We start from the raw sequence: 21187 nt of genomic DNA, 5'->3' as shown, positions 1-21187 counted from the left end.
CCATCACGATGTTTCACTTTACACATCGTCCAACCCTAATTATAAATCACCAACTTTTTGAGCTCTACAGTTGAGTGTGAGCTCTGGATTCTAACAAATGATCCTATTATTATAAACAAAGCTGTCCACACTGCAGAATAAATCGGTTTTATATGCTTTGTTGATTTGAAAAGGGGAATTCTAGTTTTTTTTTCACGTTTCATGCTTATAGTGTATGTTGGGTATAAAACATTCACACTGCATCTGAGTGACGCGACATTTAGAGAATGCAAAATAGTTGGAAATTACCAATAATTATTTTTGTAAATTATAATATAAATAAATACATTACTTTCTGGCTGTCTGGCAATGTATCTTCAGCACTCTTCTACACATTGTGTGTCAGAACAAACAAAAGAGAAAAGAAAAAAAAAAAAACGCAACAGGGATATATCTAAATGGAATACTGTAACCAGCAAAACTGTAATGGTTACCTTGATAATTATTTAGCTTTACTAAAACTACATTTTGGTTTTAGGAATTAGACTGAATATTGAATTAAATTATTAGGCACTTACAGAGTAACCGCTCGGTCTGTGACAAATGAGTCAATTACAGAAGGGAACATTGTGCCTCTAGATTTTTTTTTTTTTAAAGTTTCATTCTCTGAAAGTGTCAAATGTCTGTGGAAGGCCACGTCCTGTGTGAGAGTGAGGATTTGTTCCTGGAAAAAAGCTTCACTGCGCAGAAAGTGGTTGCCCCTACATTCTGTTGTAGAACTTTATAAATAATAGATGACCACCAAAAAATCCCAATAACTCCCACCGACACAGACCAAAAAAAAAAGCCATTATGGAGAAACTTTATAGGGAAAACTGCACGTTTACTCCACTTTTTTTATTTTAATATTTACTTAACCTCATTTTGACAGAGAAACATGCACAGCCAGCTCATGGCTATTTTGCAGAAACCGTGTAGTTGCACTTCAAACCCTATTTTACTTGTACTAAACATTCTCTGCTTACATTTTGCATGACATTGTCAAACATCACTGTGTCAATACCCTGTGTCCTGTTCTGCTATCAAATTTCCAAGGATTTGCATCATTACCAAACGTGAAGGAAAACGAAATCCATATACAGTTACACACTATACTAAATTTAAATGAAACCAGGTTTTGACATAAAACCGTTCCAAGAAATTCAGTGAAATAAAACAGCACCCCACACTACAAACCTGTTGAGCTGCAGTTGGCCGCTTAACACGGTCCGGAAGCAAGCTTTTTCTTCCTCCTCCTCTTTTTTTTTCCAACTTGAAGTGCTGTTCTTGCTATAATTGAAACTCTGACTAACACTTAACTCTACATCCTTATCCACAGAGCTCTGCCTTTGGTCAAGGACTCTGGAAGATGACAATGCACATAACCTTCAAAAGTGTATTAAATCATTTCTATGCAATGGTGAAGTGCATCTCTTTACCAAGAGATGTCAAAGAGATCTTCAATTCACAAGCATGCTATTACAGCATGTGAATCAACAAACACAACTATAAACCGCTTAAAATTACCAATATGAAAAAGCTGCAAACACATTCAAGAGCAAATTAAATCAGAGGTGATTGTCTGTCAACTTTTGTCAGCTGAAGTCTCAGGGAGTCTCTGCTTTCAGAAGCAATACAATCAGACTCATTTTATCACAGAGTGTGGTCAGATTGGTAATGCATGGAATTGGTGACAAACACAAGCAACGCGTGCAAGAGCGAGCAGACAGAACTGTCTCAGGGAGGTTAGTTATTTGTTTTTCCGAGCCAGTGGAAATTCTAGCCCATAAAGAATAGGAACTTGTTTGCGCACGACCCTTTCATAAATGACAACAATGGCCAAACGGCTGCGTGACGCACAAAATAAGTGGTTGGAGGCAGGTGAAAGGTTTGTTTTAATAAAAGCACCATTAACACCACATAATGACAGACGGCCAGAAGCTAGTCATGTATATCTTACAAATACCCTTCAAATCTAAACTGCTAACAGGTTAGGTCTGTGCATTATAGCATTAAAAATATAAAATGAAATGGTCACCCATCTGGTTATGTCGAGGTACCAATTCAGTATCGATACCAAGGGTCGATGCTAAAACATCAATCCAACCCTAGTTAGTGTAGTGGCAGCTTAATGAGATCTGGCCATGAAACCCAAAGCCTGGTTCCAACCTTGATAGGGCCAATTCCAGAAACAGAAATTGTGGGATTGCCAATCGCCAAGAGATTCGGTAGCTTCAGAAAGACTGTTCTTGTAATATTTGCACTAAAGTTTATTTAAATACAAACACATCTGCTTGACAACTAATGAAGAACGGCAACTTCCATTTGGGTGGCAGAGCTCCCAAGTCTACAGTTTGCTCACACTCTCCACAATTATAGAGTCTGTCAAACTGCTGCTGAAGTGTGAGGAGTGAATATCAACTCTGCACAGATGGCTGTGCTCTAAGTGACAAACTGCAAAAGAATACAGCAGTGCTATTTTGAAAATATGGGTATGTTGGAGCCGGAATACAGCATACTGATGCTCATGTGGGTAATTATACATATTAACGCAAGACTAGTGTGATAAAAATCACTAACCTTGCACTTGCAAACCTCTGTAACTTTCACCCACAGGAAATATAATGGTAGTGTAAAATCATCTGCCTAGCGCTGAAAAGACTGTGTAGACAACTTTATAGCTCAAGTAGCACATTTACAGAAGAATATAGGCCCTTTAACAATTTTTTTTTTTTTTAAAGGCAGCATATTTCTGCTTTTAAATCCTCCACAATGTCTTGACCCATTACTTAAAGGGGTCATATGATGCGATTTCAATTTTCCTTTCTCTTTGAAGTGTTACAAGCTCTTGGTGCATAAAGAAGACCTGTTTAGTTGCAAAGACTAAAGTCTCAAATCCAAAGAGATATTCTTTATAAAAGTTAAGAGTCAACCACGCCTACCTAAAACGGCTCATTCTAACACGCCCCCACGTCTACGTCACAATGTGGGAAGATTTGCATAATGCCGCCCAAATGTTCACGCAAAGAAAGAAGGCATAATTTTTATTCTCACTGTAGTATTGTTGTTGCCGCCGCCGCCATGTCGTGAAGGCGCTGTGTGTTTCGTTGTGAAAGCGAAACTAATTTGTTTGGCCTTCCAAGAGAGGATGATATCCGCTTCGTCATTACTAGAGCTGATCCGTGCTGGTCGCTGAGGAAATACATCAACTTTGTGCTTTGGATCGCCGGATCGGCTTTCACCGTGGAAGCGGAGTCCAGCCCAGGGTCGTCACATGTGGGTGCTGCAAGCCCGCCGGCCATGCCATTCTCTCAAGCACGCCTGCCGCCGCTCACTCTAGCCCGCCATGTGTAACACTGTGTTTTGTTGTGAAAGCGAAACTACTTTGTTTGGTCTTCCAAAAGAGGACACAACTAGAAATCAGTGGTTAAGTTGTATTTACAACACTGTTCCAGAACAGTTCGACCCAAATATCCAGATGTGTGCAGCGCATTTTATGGAGGACTGTTTCCTGATCCTGGGAGAGTAGACTACAATGCCGGCATTTCTGACTCACAGACTGGAAGTACAGTTTTCATTTAAAGGATTTGCCACTGATGATTCGAACGCGAGTTTTGAGCAGTGTAGAGTAGCGCTTGTTTGTCATTTCTCCAATCACAAATGCAGACATGGTTTTATGTTTACACGGCGCAATGCAATGCGTCAAAAGACAGTATAAGTCATTATAATCCGTAATTATGTCCCCACTGGATGCAACAAATGTCTCGTTTATAATGGGTTTTAATGTTTTTGTCACGTCACTCCGGCCGAGACACGGCATCACAGTATGGTAAGGGGCGTAACATTTCCATCACACACTATTCGGCCAACCACAACGCACTGGATAGCTGGCCAATCACATCAGACCGATGAGCTTTGTAAAATTCGATGCGTTTCAGAAAAGCGGGGCATAGAGGAGAAACAACAATGTACAGTATGTGGAAAATAATGTGTTTTTTTTATCTTATACCGCATAAACACATTTCATTACACCAAATACACAAAATAATGTTCTTTTTAGCAACATCAGATGACCGCTTTAACACAATTCACACTAGGATGAACAAAAAGCAAATTCACACCAATACAATCCATGATGCAACATACCCGTCAGCTGCAGCTACAGAGGAAGAAAAGACAGGATACAGAAGGAAGTGAGATGTCAGCAAAAATCAACCTAATCGGAGACTCACAGGTTATAATTAAGACTGGATTAAAAAAAAAAAAAAGGAAATGTCAATGTGGGGATTAATCAATGTTTAATGCCATTAACACATTTATACATTTGTTTGGTGTCTTTATTCATATTTGCATAGTTCAATTAAAATGCCAAAATCAGGTGCTCTTTTTGTCATTTTAATTGCAAATATTATCAAAAGTGACAGTAAAGACATTGTTACAAATGATTTCCATTTCAAATAAATGCTGTTCTTTTGAACTTTCAATTCATCAAAGAATCTTAATGTGTCGTGCTTTCCACAAAATAATAATATGAATCAAAAAAAATTGTACAAACAGCTTATTAGAATGAATTCTGAAGGCTCAAATGTCACTAAACTAATGGCTGCTGAAAAAAAAAATCAGCTTTGCCAACACAGTAATATTTTAGTATATTTTAAACAGTTGTTTTAATTTGTAGTAATATTTCACATAGTAATAACCGTGTTGTAGTTACTGTATTTTTGATCAAATAAATGCAGCCTTGGTGAACATAATATATACAGTGGGGCAAAAAAGTATTTAGTCAGCCACCAATTGTGCAAGTTCTCCCACTTAAAAAGATGAGAGAGGCCTGTAATTTTCATCATAGGTATACCTCAACTATGAGAGACAAAATGAGAAAAAAAATCCAGAAAATCACATTGTAGGATTTTTAAAGAATTTATTTGCAAATTATGGTGGAAAATAAGTATTTGGTCAATAACAAAATTTCATCTCAATACTTTGTTATATACACTTTGTTGGCAATGACAGAGGTCAAAAGTTTTCTGTAAGTCTTCACAAGGTTGTCACACACTGTTGCTGGTATTTTGGCCCATTCCTCCATCCGTGTTAGCTGTGTGCTTAGGGTCACCCCATAGACAGAAAAACACAGAATTGTTGACATTTTTGCAGATTTATTAAAAAAGAAAAACTGAAATATCACATGGTCCTAAGTATTCAGACCCTTTGCTCAGTATTTAGTAGAAGCACCCTTTTGATCTAATACAGCCATGAGTCTTTTTGGGAAAGATGCAACATATTGAAATTTGTTGCTCTGCTTTATATTCTACTGAGACTTCCCTTACAGGGATAGTTCACCATCGTCATTTACTCAACCTCAAGTTTTTCCAAACCTGTATGAGTTTCTTTCTTCTGTTGAACATAAAAATATATTTTGAATGTGGGTAACCAAATAGTCAGTGGGAACTGTTTGGTTACCAACATTCTTCAAAATATCTTCTTTTGTGTTCAACAAAAAAAAAGAAATTCATACAGGTTTGGAACAATATGAGGGTGAGCAAATGTTGACAGAACTTTCATTTTTGGGTGAACTATCCCTTTAATTCGGCAGTATTAGGGTACCTTAATAACCTTCTGTCTCTCATTGCCAAATTTACGATGTCTGCAAATAATAAAACAGACATTTTTTGTACTATTTAAGATATAAAACAGTCATTATAACTTTTTATGACCTTACATTTTATGTAAGGTATTATACTTTAAAAACCTGAGGGAACCTAAATTAAAACTCACCCCGGGAATCACTTCAAACACACTTTTTTTTAGAGTACTACAGGCGCTATCTGGACAATTTTCTTCACCGGGAGGAGAGTTCACCAGTTTACAAGCACTAAATAATAGGCATGTCCTTGATAACAACCTTGCTGTGCTCAGTCTTGTTTGTGAAAGCCTTACACACAAACAGCGGTTGACTCCTGTCAGCTCTGGGACTGTTTAGAAAGGTGCTTCGGGCATGGCAACCTCATAATAACCTCATTGTCAGGTGAAGGGAGAGGAGGCGCACACTGGGCTGTGTGCAAGATTAATGCCGTGATGGACGTGACCCTCAGGGCTCTGCCTGTGCTATTCTCAGCCTCGCCGAGCAGATGGGCCTCCGTTCTTAATGGAAGGAAGGAGGCACGAGTAATGCAAGCACAAAGTCAAGCACAGCAGCTTTTTTTTTCCAGAGGACACATATCTCACAACATTCTGACACAATACCAGGCTAAGGGGAACAAATTGTGTTTCTGACTTTTACGGCTATAAATAGCAGTAAAAATGCCAGTAGGCAAAACTTTAAAAAACATCTCTTTCAAAAGTCCCGTTTAAGACATCATTAGATAATTTTAATTATCTGGGCATCTGCGTAACTAAAAACCATTCTGATCTCTTTAACTGTAATTTATCTCCTCTGCTGGATCAAATGACTAAAGATTTTCAACGTTGGTCTTTATTGCCTCTTTCCCTAGCAGGTAAGATAAATTGTATAAAAAAAATGAACATACTGCCTACATTTTCATCTCTCTTTCAATGCATACCCATTTTTATTCCCAAGCGTTTATTTCACTCTTTGGATAGCTCTATTTCTCAGTTTATCTGGAATGGGAAAACTCCCAGAATACGAAAAGGCTTCTTTTCATATTCTGGTTTAGCACTACCCAACTTCTTGTTTTATTATCGGGCTGCAAATATCAGAAATATGTTATTCTGGTGTAGTTCTGATGATCAGCCCCCACCCTGGTTAAGGATTGAGGAGGCTGCATGTGATAATTCTTCACTTATGTCTCTTCTCTGTCTTCCTCTCTCATTATCACCTTTAACATTTTCCAATAATGTTATGGTGTCAATTTAGGCGTCATTTTACTTTACAGTCAACACCTCTTTTATGCCCAGTGCACCTTAACCCCCCTCTTTCCTCCCTCTCTCACTGATAAAGATTATTTAAGCATCTTTACTTTGACGGAACGTTCGCTTCATTTGAACATTTGACTCAAGTTTTTAACTTGCCAAGGTCCCATTTTTTCAGATATTTGCAGATCTGGGACTTTGTCCGTAAGCATTTTCCTGGGTTCCCCATGAGCCTACCCTCCACCCTTCTCGATAGTGTTTTCAATACTAATCCTTATCAAAGAGGATCTATCTCTATACAATATTGTATCTGCATGTCACCCCCTGGCTTCGGATTGTCTTCGGATTACCTCGGCTAGGGATCTTAACATTGAGATAGATGCAGAGACATGGCAGTTGGTTTTAAAACGTGTTCATAATTCATCTGTTTGCGCTCGCCATGGAGTTTTAACAAGTTGTTTACAGAGTACACTGGTCCAAAAGTAAATTAGCCCGGATGTTTCCCAACATTGATCCATGCTGTGACAAGTGTCATCTAGAACCAGCTAATTTAGCCCATGTTCTGGACTTGTCCTGCTCGGTCTCTGTTTTGGGAGTCTGTTTTTGACTCACTTTCAGCTACCACATCTGTTAAACTTTCTCCCTCTCTGCTAATTGGGTTGTTTGGAGTCTTGCCTTCTGATTACTCATTGCCATCTCATTTCATTGAGCTGGTAGCTTTTCTCACTTTACTAGCAAGACGTTGTATTCTGATGCATTGGAAAGGTCCTCACGCCCCCTCTCACACTCGGTGGTTAAAAGATGCTTTATTTTTTATTAAATTAGAAAAGATTAAACAACGTCTTTGTGGCTCTATAGTCAAATTCTCAAAAATTTGGTTACCCTTCCTTGAGCATGTTAGAACTCTGCAGCTGGATGCAGTCTCTCTTAATTATCCATCTACACTGTACTATTATTACTCCATTTATCCCGAGTGTGCACTTGTATTGCCTTGTTAGTAGCAGACATTTGTAACCAAGCTATTTATTTAATTTTATTATTATTATTTTTACTTATTAATTTTAACCTAATTTAGTTGTTTGTTTGCTTTTTCTCCTTTTCCTCTAATGTTTGTATGTTTATTACTTTCTGTCTGTCTTGTTGTTCTGAAAATTCAATAAATCATATAAAAAATAAACTTAAAAAAAACATCTACAGGAAGGGACATCTGAATTCTTGTCACACGTTGGTTTTGTAATCCTCTCACTGTCTTGCTTGTCTCCGGCTCCATAGGCTGTTTTTTTTTTCTCCCCCACTTGAGAGCAGCACTCCCATCAATTCCTAACATAACAAATTAGTTCATTCTTTTTTTACTCAAACCTAAAAATACACAGACCACAAAAACCTAAACTTGAGTGACTCCAGATCCATCCTGCCGGGCAAACAGACATAAGACAGAATCTAAATTCAGCTTTCCAACATACAGAAATCCGCTACAAGAGACCTTAGTGTCTCCTTTACGGTCAAAAAATGCCTTCGCAAGCAGAATATAGAGGAAGAAAGCCAATAAAGCATGTCCAAATGCAATGTTGGTTTAAAAACCTGTCTACCAAGTTGCCTTCCGTCTCTGAATGCAGATTAGATGTATCCATTGTTGCCTACGATATCCTACAATCCTGTGTGTGTGGTTCAACCATTGTTGGAATCTAGTACATTTAAATATAAGAGTAAATATATAAAGAGTTCAGATGCAAAAACCTCTAAGTACTATTTAAAATGTGCTTCTAAAATGAGCATTTTTATCAGGTTCCTATGTGTAGATTCAGTAATTTAATGTTAATGGCAATGAACAGGTTCCTTTAAAATAGAAATTCATATGTTTACACAACAACAACGTACATGGCAACAATTTCATAATTTTAAAAGACTTCAAAACCAGCTTTCAAAATGTTGCGTTTTCCGGCCCCCAAAACGCTGTTGTCGTTTAAATTAACCGTCAAAATACATAAAAACTCTTGTTGTGTGAAAACTCGCTTATGAACACTACTTTAAAGGGGTCATATGATGCTGCTAAAAATAAAATTTTGTGTATTTGGTGTAATGAAATGTGTTTATGTGGTTTAAGGTTCAAAAAACACATTTTCCACATACTGTACATTATTGTTTTTCCTCTATGCTCCGCCTTTCTGAAACACGTCGATTTTCACAAAGCTCGTCGGTCTGAAAAAGCAAGGTGTGCTGTGATTGGCCAGCTATCCAGTGCGTTGTGATTGGCCGAATACCTCAAGTGTGAGACGGAAATGTTACACCCCTCACCATATTGTGATGATGCCCTGTCAGGCCGGAGTGATGATTCAAAAACATGAAAACCCATTAAAAACGAGGCATTCGTTGCATCCAGTGGGGACATAATTATGGATTATAATGACTTATACTGTCTTTTTACGCGTTGCATCGCGCCGCGTAAACATAAAACCATGTCTGCATTTGTGATTAGAGAAATGACAAACAACAAGCCCTACTCCACACTGTCCAAAAAACTCGCTTTAAATATATAAAATATAAAAACTCTTTAAATATAAAAAAACTTACTTGCAGTCTGCGAGTCAGAACAGCCGGCATTGTAGTCTACTCTTCCAGGATCAGGAAACGGTCCTCCATAAAATGTGCTGCACACACTTGAATATTTGGGTTGAACTGTTCTGGAACAGTGTTGTAAATACAACTTAACCACTGATTTCTAGTCGTGTCCATTTTTTTGAAAGGTCAAACAAAGTAGTTTTGCTTTCACAACGAAACACAGTGTCACACACGGCGGCCTAGAGTGAGCAGAGGCCGGGGGATAAAGTGAGGAACGGCCGGAGGGCTAGTGTGAGCAGAGGCGGCAGATTAGACGAAGGAGCGTCCGGAGGGCTTGCGGCAACCACAGTATGTGGGGGCGTGTTAGAACGAGTCGTTTTAGGTAGGTGTAGCTGATTTGAATAGCCACATATTTTAATCGATTTTCAACCGGCTCCCGGTTAATCGTTGCATCCCTAATTGCAACATTATGGTGCTTTGGAGGAACCTTCATACACATTGATTGACAGCAAGGCAGCTGCCTCAGGTTTCCAACACAGTCAAAAAATTGGAAAGCAGATTTTGTCTGCCTTATGAAACTGCAAAAGGTTGCTACAACTTCTATCAAACTAGAAAAATTGGCTTTTCCTAGCTTCAGGAAGTGGGATGAATTATTTAGAGCATTCTGAGGAGACAAGCATCTGTTAGCTTTAACATCATGTTTTCAGCAGGGGAAGGAACAGCAAGCGCTGGTGAAGATCACACTTAATCGCATCTATGGATTAGGAGCCAATTCATTAGCGGCATCCACAGCAAACTAATAACATTTCATTATGTTGACCGAACCGCTGCAGAGGTTGCAGGGCAAAAGGGGGCTAAACTGTATGCTGCTAATCAAATCGAGCGGCTCGCTCTCCGGAGAGAGATCAGATTGCCTTTATCACCTAGAATGCTTGAGGTGTGGCAGATGGAGTGAATGATGGGAGGTGAGAACGGATATTGGCTGCTCACACAGATATGTCCTTTTGTTTGCCCAGGCCTTCGATAAGCTGGGTCAATCGCAAAATAAATTGGAATAGATTAGCTGGGTCTAAAAATCAATGCCGGACCGAGGGGGTGCAAAAAAGAGAGCTGTCAAGGACTCTTGTTGCTGTGAATGAAAAACACAGGAAAAAATACACTGGAAATAGGGGTATGTATATAAATTGTCTACGATAATATCGCAATTATGGTTTAACAACCCAGGTTAAAAAAAAAAAGTACACTTCCATAATGTACTTAAAGTGCTCTATTTTCGCACTAATTTTGTACTTAATATACTAAAAATGGTTCTTTAGTACTTCTTAAGATAAGCTTAAGATCAACTAAGTGTACTCAACTGTGCTATTTTGGGACACCATGAATATGAACTAAAACGCACTTTTAACATACTATATCTGTATTTAAAAATATGTTTAGTACTTGTAGTACACACTTGAGTGTACTAGTGGATGGGTTCAAGTGTACTACAGTGCCTTGCGAAAGTATTCATACCCCTTAATTTTTTGTTCACGTTTTGTTATGTTGCTGCCTTATGTTAAACTGCTTTAAATGACTTTTTTTCCCACATCAATCTACACTCCATACACCATAATGGTAAAGCAAAAAAAAAATGTTTTTTAACATCTTTGCAAATGTATTGAAAATACAAAAACTAAAATGATTCCATTGCATAAGTATTCATACCCTTATCTGGGACAGTTGAAATTTAGCTCAGGAGCATTCATATTGCTTGTAGATGTTACTTCACTTCAAGTGAAGTTAACCTGTGGCAAATTCAATTGAATGGGTATGATTTGGAACGGCACACACGTCTTAATAAAAGGTCTAACAGCTGATAATGCATATTAGAGCAAAAATCAAGCACTGAGGCTAAAGAACTGCCTGTAAAGCTCAGAAACAGGTTTGTGTCAAGCCACACATTCAAGAGTTCAGGAAAAAAAATCTGCTTCATTGAAGGGTCACAGAAGCATGTAGTCTCTACTACCCTTAATGGAAGAAGTTTGAAACAACCAGGACTCTTCCTAGAGCTGGCCTTCTGGCCAAACTGAGCAACTGATGGAGAAGGGCTTTGGTTAGTGTGGTGACCAAGAACCTGATGGCCACTCTACTTGAGCTCCATGATCATATGTGGATAGGAGAGATCTACAGAAGGACAAACATCACTGCAACACTCCACCGATCTGGGCTTTATGGTGATGTGGCAAGACTCAATCCTCTCTTCAGTTAAGACACATGAAAACACACTTGGAATTTACAAAAAAGCACCTAAAGGATCCTCAGACTCTGAGAAACAGGATTCTCTGGTCTGATGAACCTCAATTCTAAGCATCACGTTTGAAGGAAACCAGCTCTGCTCATCACCTGCAGAGTACCATCCCAAAAGTAAAGTGTGCTGGTAGCAGCCTCATGCTGAGGGGCTGTTTTTCAGCAGCAGGGACTGAGGGACTCGTCAGAGTAGAAGGAACGCTCAGTGCAGCAAAATATAGAGATAGCCTTAATGAAAACCCAGTCCAGAGCGTTCAGAACCTCAGACTGGGCAGAAGGTTCACCTTCCAACAGGACAATGACCCTAAGCACACAGCAAGAGTGGCTTATAGACAACTCTGTGAATGTCCTTGATGGCCCAGCCAGAGTCTGGGATTGAACCCAGTCAAATATTTCTGGAGAAACCTGAAAATGTGCATCTGCCCCCATCCAAGCTGACAGAGCTTGAGAGGTGAAGAGATGAGAAGGATGGCAGATAATTGCCAAATGTTGATGTGCAAAGCTTGTCGCATCATACTCAAAAAGACTTGAGGCTGTTAAGGGTCTTCAGCTAAATATTTATGAATTTATGTATACTTATGCAATGTACTTATTTCAGTTTTATTATTTTTAATAAATTTAGTTGTGACAATTCTGTTTTTGCTTTGTCATTATGGTGTATGGAGTGTAGATTGATGTGGGGAAAAAAAGTAATTTAAAGCAGTTTAACTTAAGGCAGCAACATAACAAAATGTGAAAGAAATGAAGGGGTATGAATACTTTTGCAAGGCACTGTAAATACATTTTTTAAATACAGAGATAGTATGTAAAAAGCACATATTAGTTCATATTCATGGTGTCCCAAAATAGCACAGTTGAGTACACTTAGTTGATCTTATGTGTATCTTAAAAAGTACTAAAGAATCATTTTTATTATATTAAGTAAAGATGGACCGATCGATCGGCCAGGGATCGGAATCGGACGATTTTCCTCATGATCGGCCGGGATGGGTGACCAGCCGATGCTCAGTCTCAAACAGCTTGTGAGCCACAAATACCAAAACGAGTGGCTAACTGCACTAAAACATACAAATACATAGGGCTGGGTATCGTTCAAAATTTTTCGATATCGATACCGATACCTTGATTTTGATACCGGTTCCTGAACTATACTTTTTTCGATACCAATTTTATGAAATCAATTTTAACAAGATTACATTATCTAAAACAAAAACTTTGCTTTTATTCTTCAGCTTGTTGATGTTTATACAAACTCAAAGACTCATCTCCTGAGCCACTGCACAAAGGAACAAAATGTAACCAACACAATAAATCAGTGCAAAATAGTTTTAATAAAGCTCAAATAGTCTTCAGTTTACACATCTGTTAGGCTACATTTACAGTAGTTAGTGTTCGTTTTAAAACACATAGCTCAGACAGAATCATGATTTCTATTTATTTTCCACTGATTTACTGATGAGCATTAGCAGCTTCCAGCGCTGTCTGCTTGTGTTCTCTCTTCCATGATCGCTGCTCTGACTCAGAGGTAATAACATATTTAATTTCAGCTACATTACATGGCCAAAACACACATTTTTGGGCCCCCTTCCCTATTAATATAATAGACCTAATATTACCACCCAAGCAAACAAAAATATTTCTTAATCAGTGGAAACCGATACAGTGTTTTCTATCGGAATAAGCGTTTGCTTTGTCAATAAAAATCAAATAGTTCTTAATCCGTCCTGAAATCTCGTGTGGGTTGAACAAATTTTTTTACGCACCTCATCCCAAACCTTCCGTTGCAAATTCCAAAACGTCCTTTTAGAGCTGATAACAGAGGCTTGAGCCATTGATATGCATGCTTGCGCAGTTATTAATGCAGTCTAATGCGGCTATTAGCGAAAGGGAGAGAGAGAGATTAAGTGCGTGTGAATACCAGCATCTGTGCGTCTCTCAGCAGTGTCTACTAATAGCGAATCTTTAAGTTAAACTCCTTCATGAACCTCGCTACTGAGAAATGTCATGTAGCTTTTCAGCAGCGAAACTATTTTACTGATAAATTTGCGGTGCAGCGCTGACAAGTTTCTGTTCGTGTCTCCGCGTGTCTGCACTGTGTGCGCGTCTGTGAGAGAGGCTGGGAGAAAGAAAGCGTGATTTCCGTAGCCTACATAAAAAAAGGTGGAAGACATGGAGATAGTTTGTTATATTTTTATAATTGTTTGTTATATTTATTTGCTCAATGTCTTGAGCAATGCCTAAACCCGGCCCTGTTAGACGGCAATCGGAAGTTATTACAAACACTCGATGGTGGTTTAAAGTGAGTTTTGAATAAAAGCTGAATATAAATCTTATTTATCGTCTTATGTAGCATGATGCTACAGTTTGCATGAATGGTCACATAACACGCGCTTTCGGTCGTGTAACACCTTCCTTTTTTGCGTGAACATTTGGGTGGCGTTATGCAAATCTTCCCACATCGTGACGTAGACATGTGGGGGCGTGTTAGAACGAGCCGTTTTAGGTAGGCGTGGTTGACTCTTTTAACTTTTATAAAGAATATCTCTTTGGATTTGAGACTTTAGTCTTTGCAACTTTACAGATCTTCTTTATGCACCAAGAGCTTGTAACACTCCAAAGAGAAAGGAAAAATTGAAATAGCATCATATGACCCCTTTAAAGTAATCAAATGTAAAATAACACTGGATGTGTTATTTTACATTTGATTACTTTAATTTCTGTAGTATTTCTTACCTGAATAAAACTTACTTAACCTGAAAAACTTAGTTTCATAGCTCTCTTTATTCAATTGCATTTATTTGTGCCGTTGTTTGCAATTTTTTTTATTTGTTCTTATTTTATTACTGACTTTTTACTTGTGTTTTTTTGTATGAAAATAAAACTTTGCGTTGAAGAAAAGTAGATTTTTGTTTGTATATGCTGTCAATTATAGTTCTTAGAAAGAAAATCGGAATCGGCAAAAATCGGTATCGGCCAAGAAAATTGCAATCGGTGCATCTCTAATATTAAGTACAATATTAGTGAGTGAAAATAGAGCACTTAAAGTACATTATGGAAGTGCACTTTTTTTCCACCTGGGAACACAGCTGACATTTCTGAGTATGTCACTTTCACTGTTTTTGACATAAAACTTGGTGAAATGATTTTAGCGTGTGTTAGGGCTAGGCGATTTTTCCGATTTTATCAATTAATTTGAATTTCATGTTTTGCCACGATTTTATTTTTTAGAAATCAAGGAATCACAATTTGAATAGAAATATTACCAAACGTTAGAATTAGACACTTCGACAATAGGTGACAACAGTAAAGAGAAAATAACGATCCAACCGCATGCTGGCGCACGTGATTAACTGCTCACATGTGACGTGCTCATATCCCTAGGTGCCATTCACACAGAATGCACTTTCGTGTTGACAAATATGCGATGTGAGCAGTGGAATAGGAAATACATGCAAGAGGATGGGAGTGAACTTCTTTTAACTTGAGCGCCACGTTTTTAGACTGCCGTTTCATGCATGAGACGCTGCTAGAGATGAGAGTGCAACAGTCAGATGCGTCCTTGTTTACATAGAAAAAAACAATGGAAAAGCAGCGCAAGCTATAGAATTGCAAATGCTGTGTAAATTATATATATATATAAATATATATTATAAACCAAGTCATTTATATAGCTATGCATATTTAAAGTGTCATTTAAATGCCTGGTGCAGTAAAAGCGGTTTTAAAATTAGTAATACTGTTAGACCATTAACTCTAGTACAAATCCCACATTTTAGCTTTAAAGCATCGTTTATGTGGCTCCAAGAAACAGCATTGTGATATGAATTCAACGATAAGAATCCACAAAAAAGTGGTATGGTATGGTATAGGTATGGTAAAAATTACCTCCTCACCTCAGTATTAATTTACAGTAAGAGGATTCAATTGTAACGTAGAGTGCATTTTCTTCACTGAAAGTAAATTGCATCAAATGGTACTTCTATGTGCCTTACTCTCAACCCCACTTCAGCTGTTACATGGCGGGCGTCATTTTTAATTTTGTGTGGCCCAACCAGACAGTATAAATAGACAATATATATAGAAAGAGCATTGTGAAATGGCCTGATTTATATTGTCCCATAGAAACTTAAAGGGTTCAGAAAAATATATTGGATATCAATATTTGGATTTCGTTAGATCATTAGTCCCTGCATTAAATCCCTTGCCTCATTCAATTCTAAAAGCACTTAAAAAGACAAAGTGCTGCATTTATTAAAGAGAAGCTTGATGTGTCAGTAAGTAGCAAACATGTAGGCCCCATTTGTGTCCAAGCATAGGACCATTTATGTTGTGTTGCGGCGATTTCATTGTGTAGTCTAAAACTTGTTGTGCACAACTGGGCCAGTCCGTAAATATCAGTCCTTAATGGGGAAAGTTCATTTTTGTCACTGCTGTGAACTAACCACCACACATTTTTTTGTCAATATTATACACCCTTAAGTGGAAAACGTTTCTCATACTGAAAACAAGTTTTGGACAAAACTTTCGAAACAATACGCCACCTCTGTGTTTTTAAACTTTGCTTATGGAATAACAAATGCTTTATGATTTATGTCTGAAGGAACTCTTCATGACAAGCACGCTGTTGCCCAAAGCAGAGAAATCTCTAAGTGACCACCGACAGACACAACGTATCTATTATTTACATAGCCTTGTGCAGAACTTTAAAATATGCAAAGATGCATCGTTAATCCCTTTAACTCCCAAGCGGGCATCAGACACAGTGCTTCAGCAACTTGAAATGCATTTAAAGGATATATTTGTATCGGCTAGTGTGTGGATACCTGCAGCACAAGCGGCTCAGGGTTGAACGCCAACGTCATCAGCAGCTGCATTCGTTCCGTGTCCTTAAGGTTCTTCAACAGGAAGCTTCCAGAGTCCTTGGTCTCCGCGTACCTCCTGACCACCCGGTCCAGAAGCCTCTGCGAGGGGCAGTGCACCAGATCCGACCAGCCCTCCACCACCTCTGGGGTCAGCAGCCTTACGTCCCCGTTAAGCCGGGCGAACTCCGTTTTGTACATACCCTGAATTAGATCACAGCGAGGTCTTCCAGTGGCCCGTTTGCAGATCTTCTGATCGATCTCTGCGAGCTCTTGGTTGGAGCCCAGGCGTTTGAGCACGACCCTGCGCGTTCCTTCCCTGGGTTCTCCGTATTGAGCGAAATAAACGTTCTTTACGTTGAAAAAGTCTAGGAAGCGCAGGCGACCCCACATCTCGAAGGTCACCTGGCCGTTCATGAACTTGCGGCACCAGCTAGTACCAAAGCAGGCCGGACACTTGTTGAGGCCGATGAATCGCCGGTCGGTGAGCTCATTCCTCTGGAAAGAGGCAAAGAGGTTGTGAGTGTTCATCAGCAGGATCACAAAAAGAGCTACGATGAAGAGGAACTTGCCGCACCGGTAGACGCGGCCAAATTTGAGCGACAGTATCCGCAGCATGCTGATTGGCAGCAGCGCACTGAGAGTGAGTGCAGTTAATCTTTGTCAATGCGGCTGTTCCATCATTGCTGTGTGTAATATCATCATCCCCATCACGTTCACGTTAGTTAGATTGCTCTATAGTGGCAGCAGTGTTGCCTGGTCAGCTCATCGGTTTCAAGAGCCCCTCTCACCATGTTTTACAGAAGGGATTTATGGTTTTACGTCGAGTTGGCATTAAGCTGCCACATCAGAAATTTCTCTACCTGAAACAGATAAATGAAATCAGATTAATAAAACCGTACACGGAAGTTGTAAGTGTAATGATGACATTATCAGTTGGCATTTCAGAGCTATCCGCATAGTTCACCCCAAAATTTAAATCCTGTCATAAGTTACATACCCTTACCCAAACATGCATGACTTTCATTCTTCTTTGCAAAACAAAAGAAGATATTTTGAGGAACATTTGCAACCAAACAGTTCTGGTCACCATTGATTTTCATTATAAAATAACTACAGGTTTGGAACAACATGAGGGTGAGTAAATGATTTCATTTTTCAGTGAACTATCCCTTTAAAAAAACAGATTGTACCAAGATAAAAAAAAAAATAAAAAAATAAAAAAAAGGTTTAATGAGGAAAATAGAAGAACAATCAATCTTCATGTTAGTACTATGTCAGTTTGTATACGCTAACATAATAGTCAAACCCCAGCCTTGTGGGGACGGCAACAGGAAGTGGGAGATGTTAAAATATTTAAATGTCAAAACTCACTCTATAGCACTGTTTAATGTGACCTATTAATGCTTCAAATTCAGTGATGTATATTGCAAAGCATTTAACTTTAGCAGACAGCTTAGACAAAGACAGAATTACAGAGAGGTTAAGCAGCATGTTAAAATACATTCAAATGTGTTAGTTAATTAGAATTGTTCATACAGACATTTATAACACTAAAATATACAATTAGCAAGTTGATAAGAGGCTCTAAATATCCATTGATGTAAAGTAGAGGCTGTTGCGAATAATCTTTCCAGAAGAATGTGGGATAAAGCTCCTATAAAAATTTAGGTTCATGGTTTTGTTCATCATCTTTAACCTCATAAAAGATACAGCACAAACCAATAAATTGCAGCTTAGTATACAAGGGAGTGCACTTAGCGTCACCAACCTTTTTTTAATTAATTCAGCTAAATGAATGCATAAAAGGAACCAGCAAATCACACCTGTATGCTCCTTCAAAATAAGTTCAACTAAGGAGTAATAATGTGAAATCCTACAGTATAATACTATACAATAAATAATTACATAAAATATATAAAAACATAACTCCATTAAAATCGCAACAATATGGAACTCAGTGTGAAACGGCTTGCTTTCAATGATGAGAGATAGTAGAGAATAGGACACACTATCAATTAGCAGACAATCCGGACATGATCGGGCTAGTCAAATGTGTCTGAGTCAAACTAGATATGACTCCGAGATTACATCACTAACTATTACATCACATCACATACTTTGAATATAGTATTTGACTAAATACTGGGTAGTGAAGGATAAAGCTATTTTAATGATAGTACAACCCCTTTGTACACAAAGTCTTTCATATTTAATAAATGTGTTTGTATGTGTTAAACAGTGTTTGGCACATTGTACTAGCAGCCTCAATATATCAGCATATAGTGTGATCCACTGTGCAGCTTATTCCGGTAAAGAGGAACCCAATTAGACATGAAGAGACCAGCATCTAATGCACTCAACCACAGCTTGTTTTGTTATTACGTGTCATTTAGGTCTGGTTTATCTGAAATGGCTGATAACACAATAATGGGGAAAAGCAAGTAAGGTCAAAAAACTGTGTCAGGTTTGCAGGTAAATTTAAGAGCCTTTTTAAGACTAAGTAAAGAAAATGTAAGGAAAAATTTGAAGGGAACAGTCATTTGTATTAGCAACATTTCCAAGCCATCCCCATTACTAAAAAAAAAAAAGCTAAGGCTTGAATATAGTGGTTCCCAACCACTACATGAAAATAACTTCTTGTACTTCACACTGAACACACTGCAAAAAAAAAAAGTGATGTTCTTCCTCAGTATTTTTGTCTTGTTTTCCAGTGCAAATGTCAAATGATACATTTACTTGAGAAGCAAAATGAAATTACATAAAAGTCGTCGTCTTGTTTTCTGTGGAATTGATCAAAATGTAACAAGTGTCTGCCAATCAAATGAATTAAAAGGGAAAGCATTTTAATACCCCATTCACATATGTGTTCTTGTTTTTAGATTAACTAAATTATGTTCAATTTTTAAAGACTTCATTTTACTTTTGCATCTTAAGTAATGTATGTCTTGATACAGATATTTAGATATTTGTATAAAAAAACAAAAATACAGAGGAAGACAAATTCATTAAGTAATGGAATTAAATGTTAAGACTTTCTGCTCTGATGCAAGACTTTTTAAAGACTTATAGAGATAGTGACAGTAGCATTGACTTCCATATATTTTCCCATAAAGTTAATGGCTACCGTCAACTGTTTGGTTACCAACTTTCTTCAAAATATTTTAATTTTATTCAGCAGAAGAAAGACATTCTGGAAACTGGAATAACTTGACAATTAAAATTTTGGGGTGAACTGTCCCTTAAATTTGTGGAAGGGCAAATTAAGATTTTAAGACCCACAGAAACCCTGCATATAGAAAACACCTGAAAATTAGGGCTGGGTAAAAAATATCGATATCTCGATTATAATCAATTCTCATTTTTACAAAACGATGTAGATTCTTAAATCCCAAGAATCCAATAAATCGCAATAAGCATTGTGCTTTGGTACTTTTAATATGAAACAAAGTCTCAGATTTCAAATTATGTTCATTGTATTGCAGTATTCAAACAATAAATGCCGTTTTGGCACGGTTTAATGTGGAGTGACCGATCGCTGTAGCGCCTCAGTTCAACAGAGAGGCGCACATGAACTGATCATCTCCTCCACATGAATACCAGTTTCAGCACAAAATAAACATGACTAAACATCTGAAGGTAAGTTAAAAGAAAGAGTACAACTTTACAATCCATATCCTGTCTCATGTATTCGCTCAATTAGTGTTTCAGCTGCGCAAAGACGTCAATATAACGGCTTGTAAGCAGTGTCACGTAACGTCATATTTACCTCAGAAGAAAACATATTCGGTGACCATAATCTCATTAGTCAGCTAGAAAAATAAACTGTAGAGAGGAGCATTTAGCTAAATATATGCATCATATAATATATTTATTATAACTTTTACTGTTCTTCAATGTTTCATTTATATTTTATGACAGCCACCATTTAAATGTTTATATTTTAAAAAACTATTTGAAGTAGGAATAGGGCTGTTTTCATGCTAATGAAAATTTCAAATGTCAACTATACATCGGATTGGTTTCTTCTTTAAATTATAAAAAAAGTAAAAATATAAATGGTATTATAGTGTTTTACTAAAACTAAAATTAAAACAATGGAAAAATCCTTAAGATAACATGTAAAAAGAAAAAAAAAGCATCTTAAGCACACAGAATAACATAAGTGGACTTTGAACGAATAATTGTTGAAGGGAACAGTCATTTGTATTAGCAACATTTCCAAGCCATCCCCATTAATAAAAAAAAAAAAGCTAAGGCTTGAATATAGTGGTTCCCAACCACTACATGAAAATAACTTCTTGTACTTCACACTGAACACACTGCAAAAAAAAAAAGTGATGTTCTTCCTCAGTATTTTTGTCTTGTTTTCCAGTGCAAATGTCAAATGATACATTTACTTGAGAAGCAAAATGAAATTACATAAAAGTCGTCGTCTTGTTTTCTGTGGAATTGATCAAAATGTAACAAGTGTCTGCCAATCAAATGAATTAAAAGGGAAAGCATTTTAATACCCCATTCACATATGTGTTCTTGTTTTTAGATTAACTAAATTATGTTCAATTTTTAAAGACTTCATTTTACTTTTGCATCTT

General features: G+C 37.6%; 1 protein-coding gene across 1 annotated transcript in view; it reads right to left on the bottom strand.

The window, feature by feature from the left end:
• The window catches only part of dipk2aa (divergent protein kinase domain 2Aa), a 39484-nt gene that overhangs the window by 11414 nt on the left and 6883 nt on the right, over positions 1-21187 (bottom strand). The window contains exon 2 of the mRNA XM_016291539.1: positions 16557-17455. Within this exon, the coding sequence (XP_016147025.1) occupies positions 16557-17210 (654 nt within the window). The 5' untranslated portion in view covers positions 17211-17455. The remainder of the gene's footprint in view (positions 1-16556; positions 17456-21187) is intronic.

This window comes from Sinocyclocheilus grahami, unplaced genomic scaffold (assembly GCF_001515645.1).
Source record: "Sinocyclocheilus grahami isolate Dianchi unplaced genomic scaffold, SAMN03320097.WGS_v1.1 scaffold273.1, whole genome shotgun sequence".
Lineage (NCBI taxonomy): Eukaryota > Metazoa > Chordata > Actinopteri > Cypriniformes > Cyprinidae > Sinocyclocheilus > Sinocyclocheilus grahami.
The sequence above is the reverse complement of the archived record's forward strand: the minus strand, read 5'-3'. Positions and strand labels throughout refer to the sequence as shown.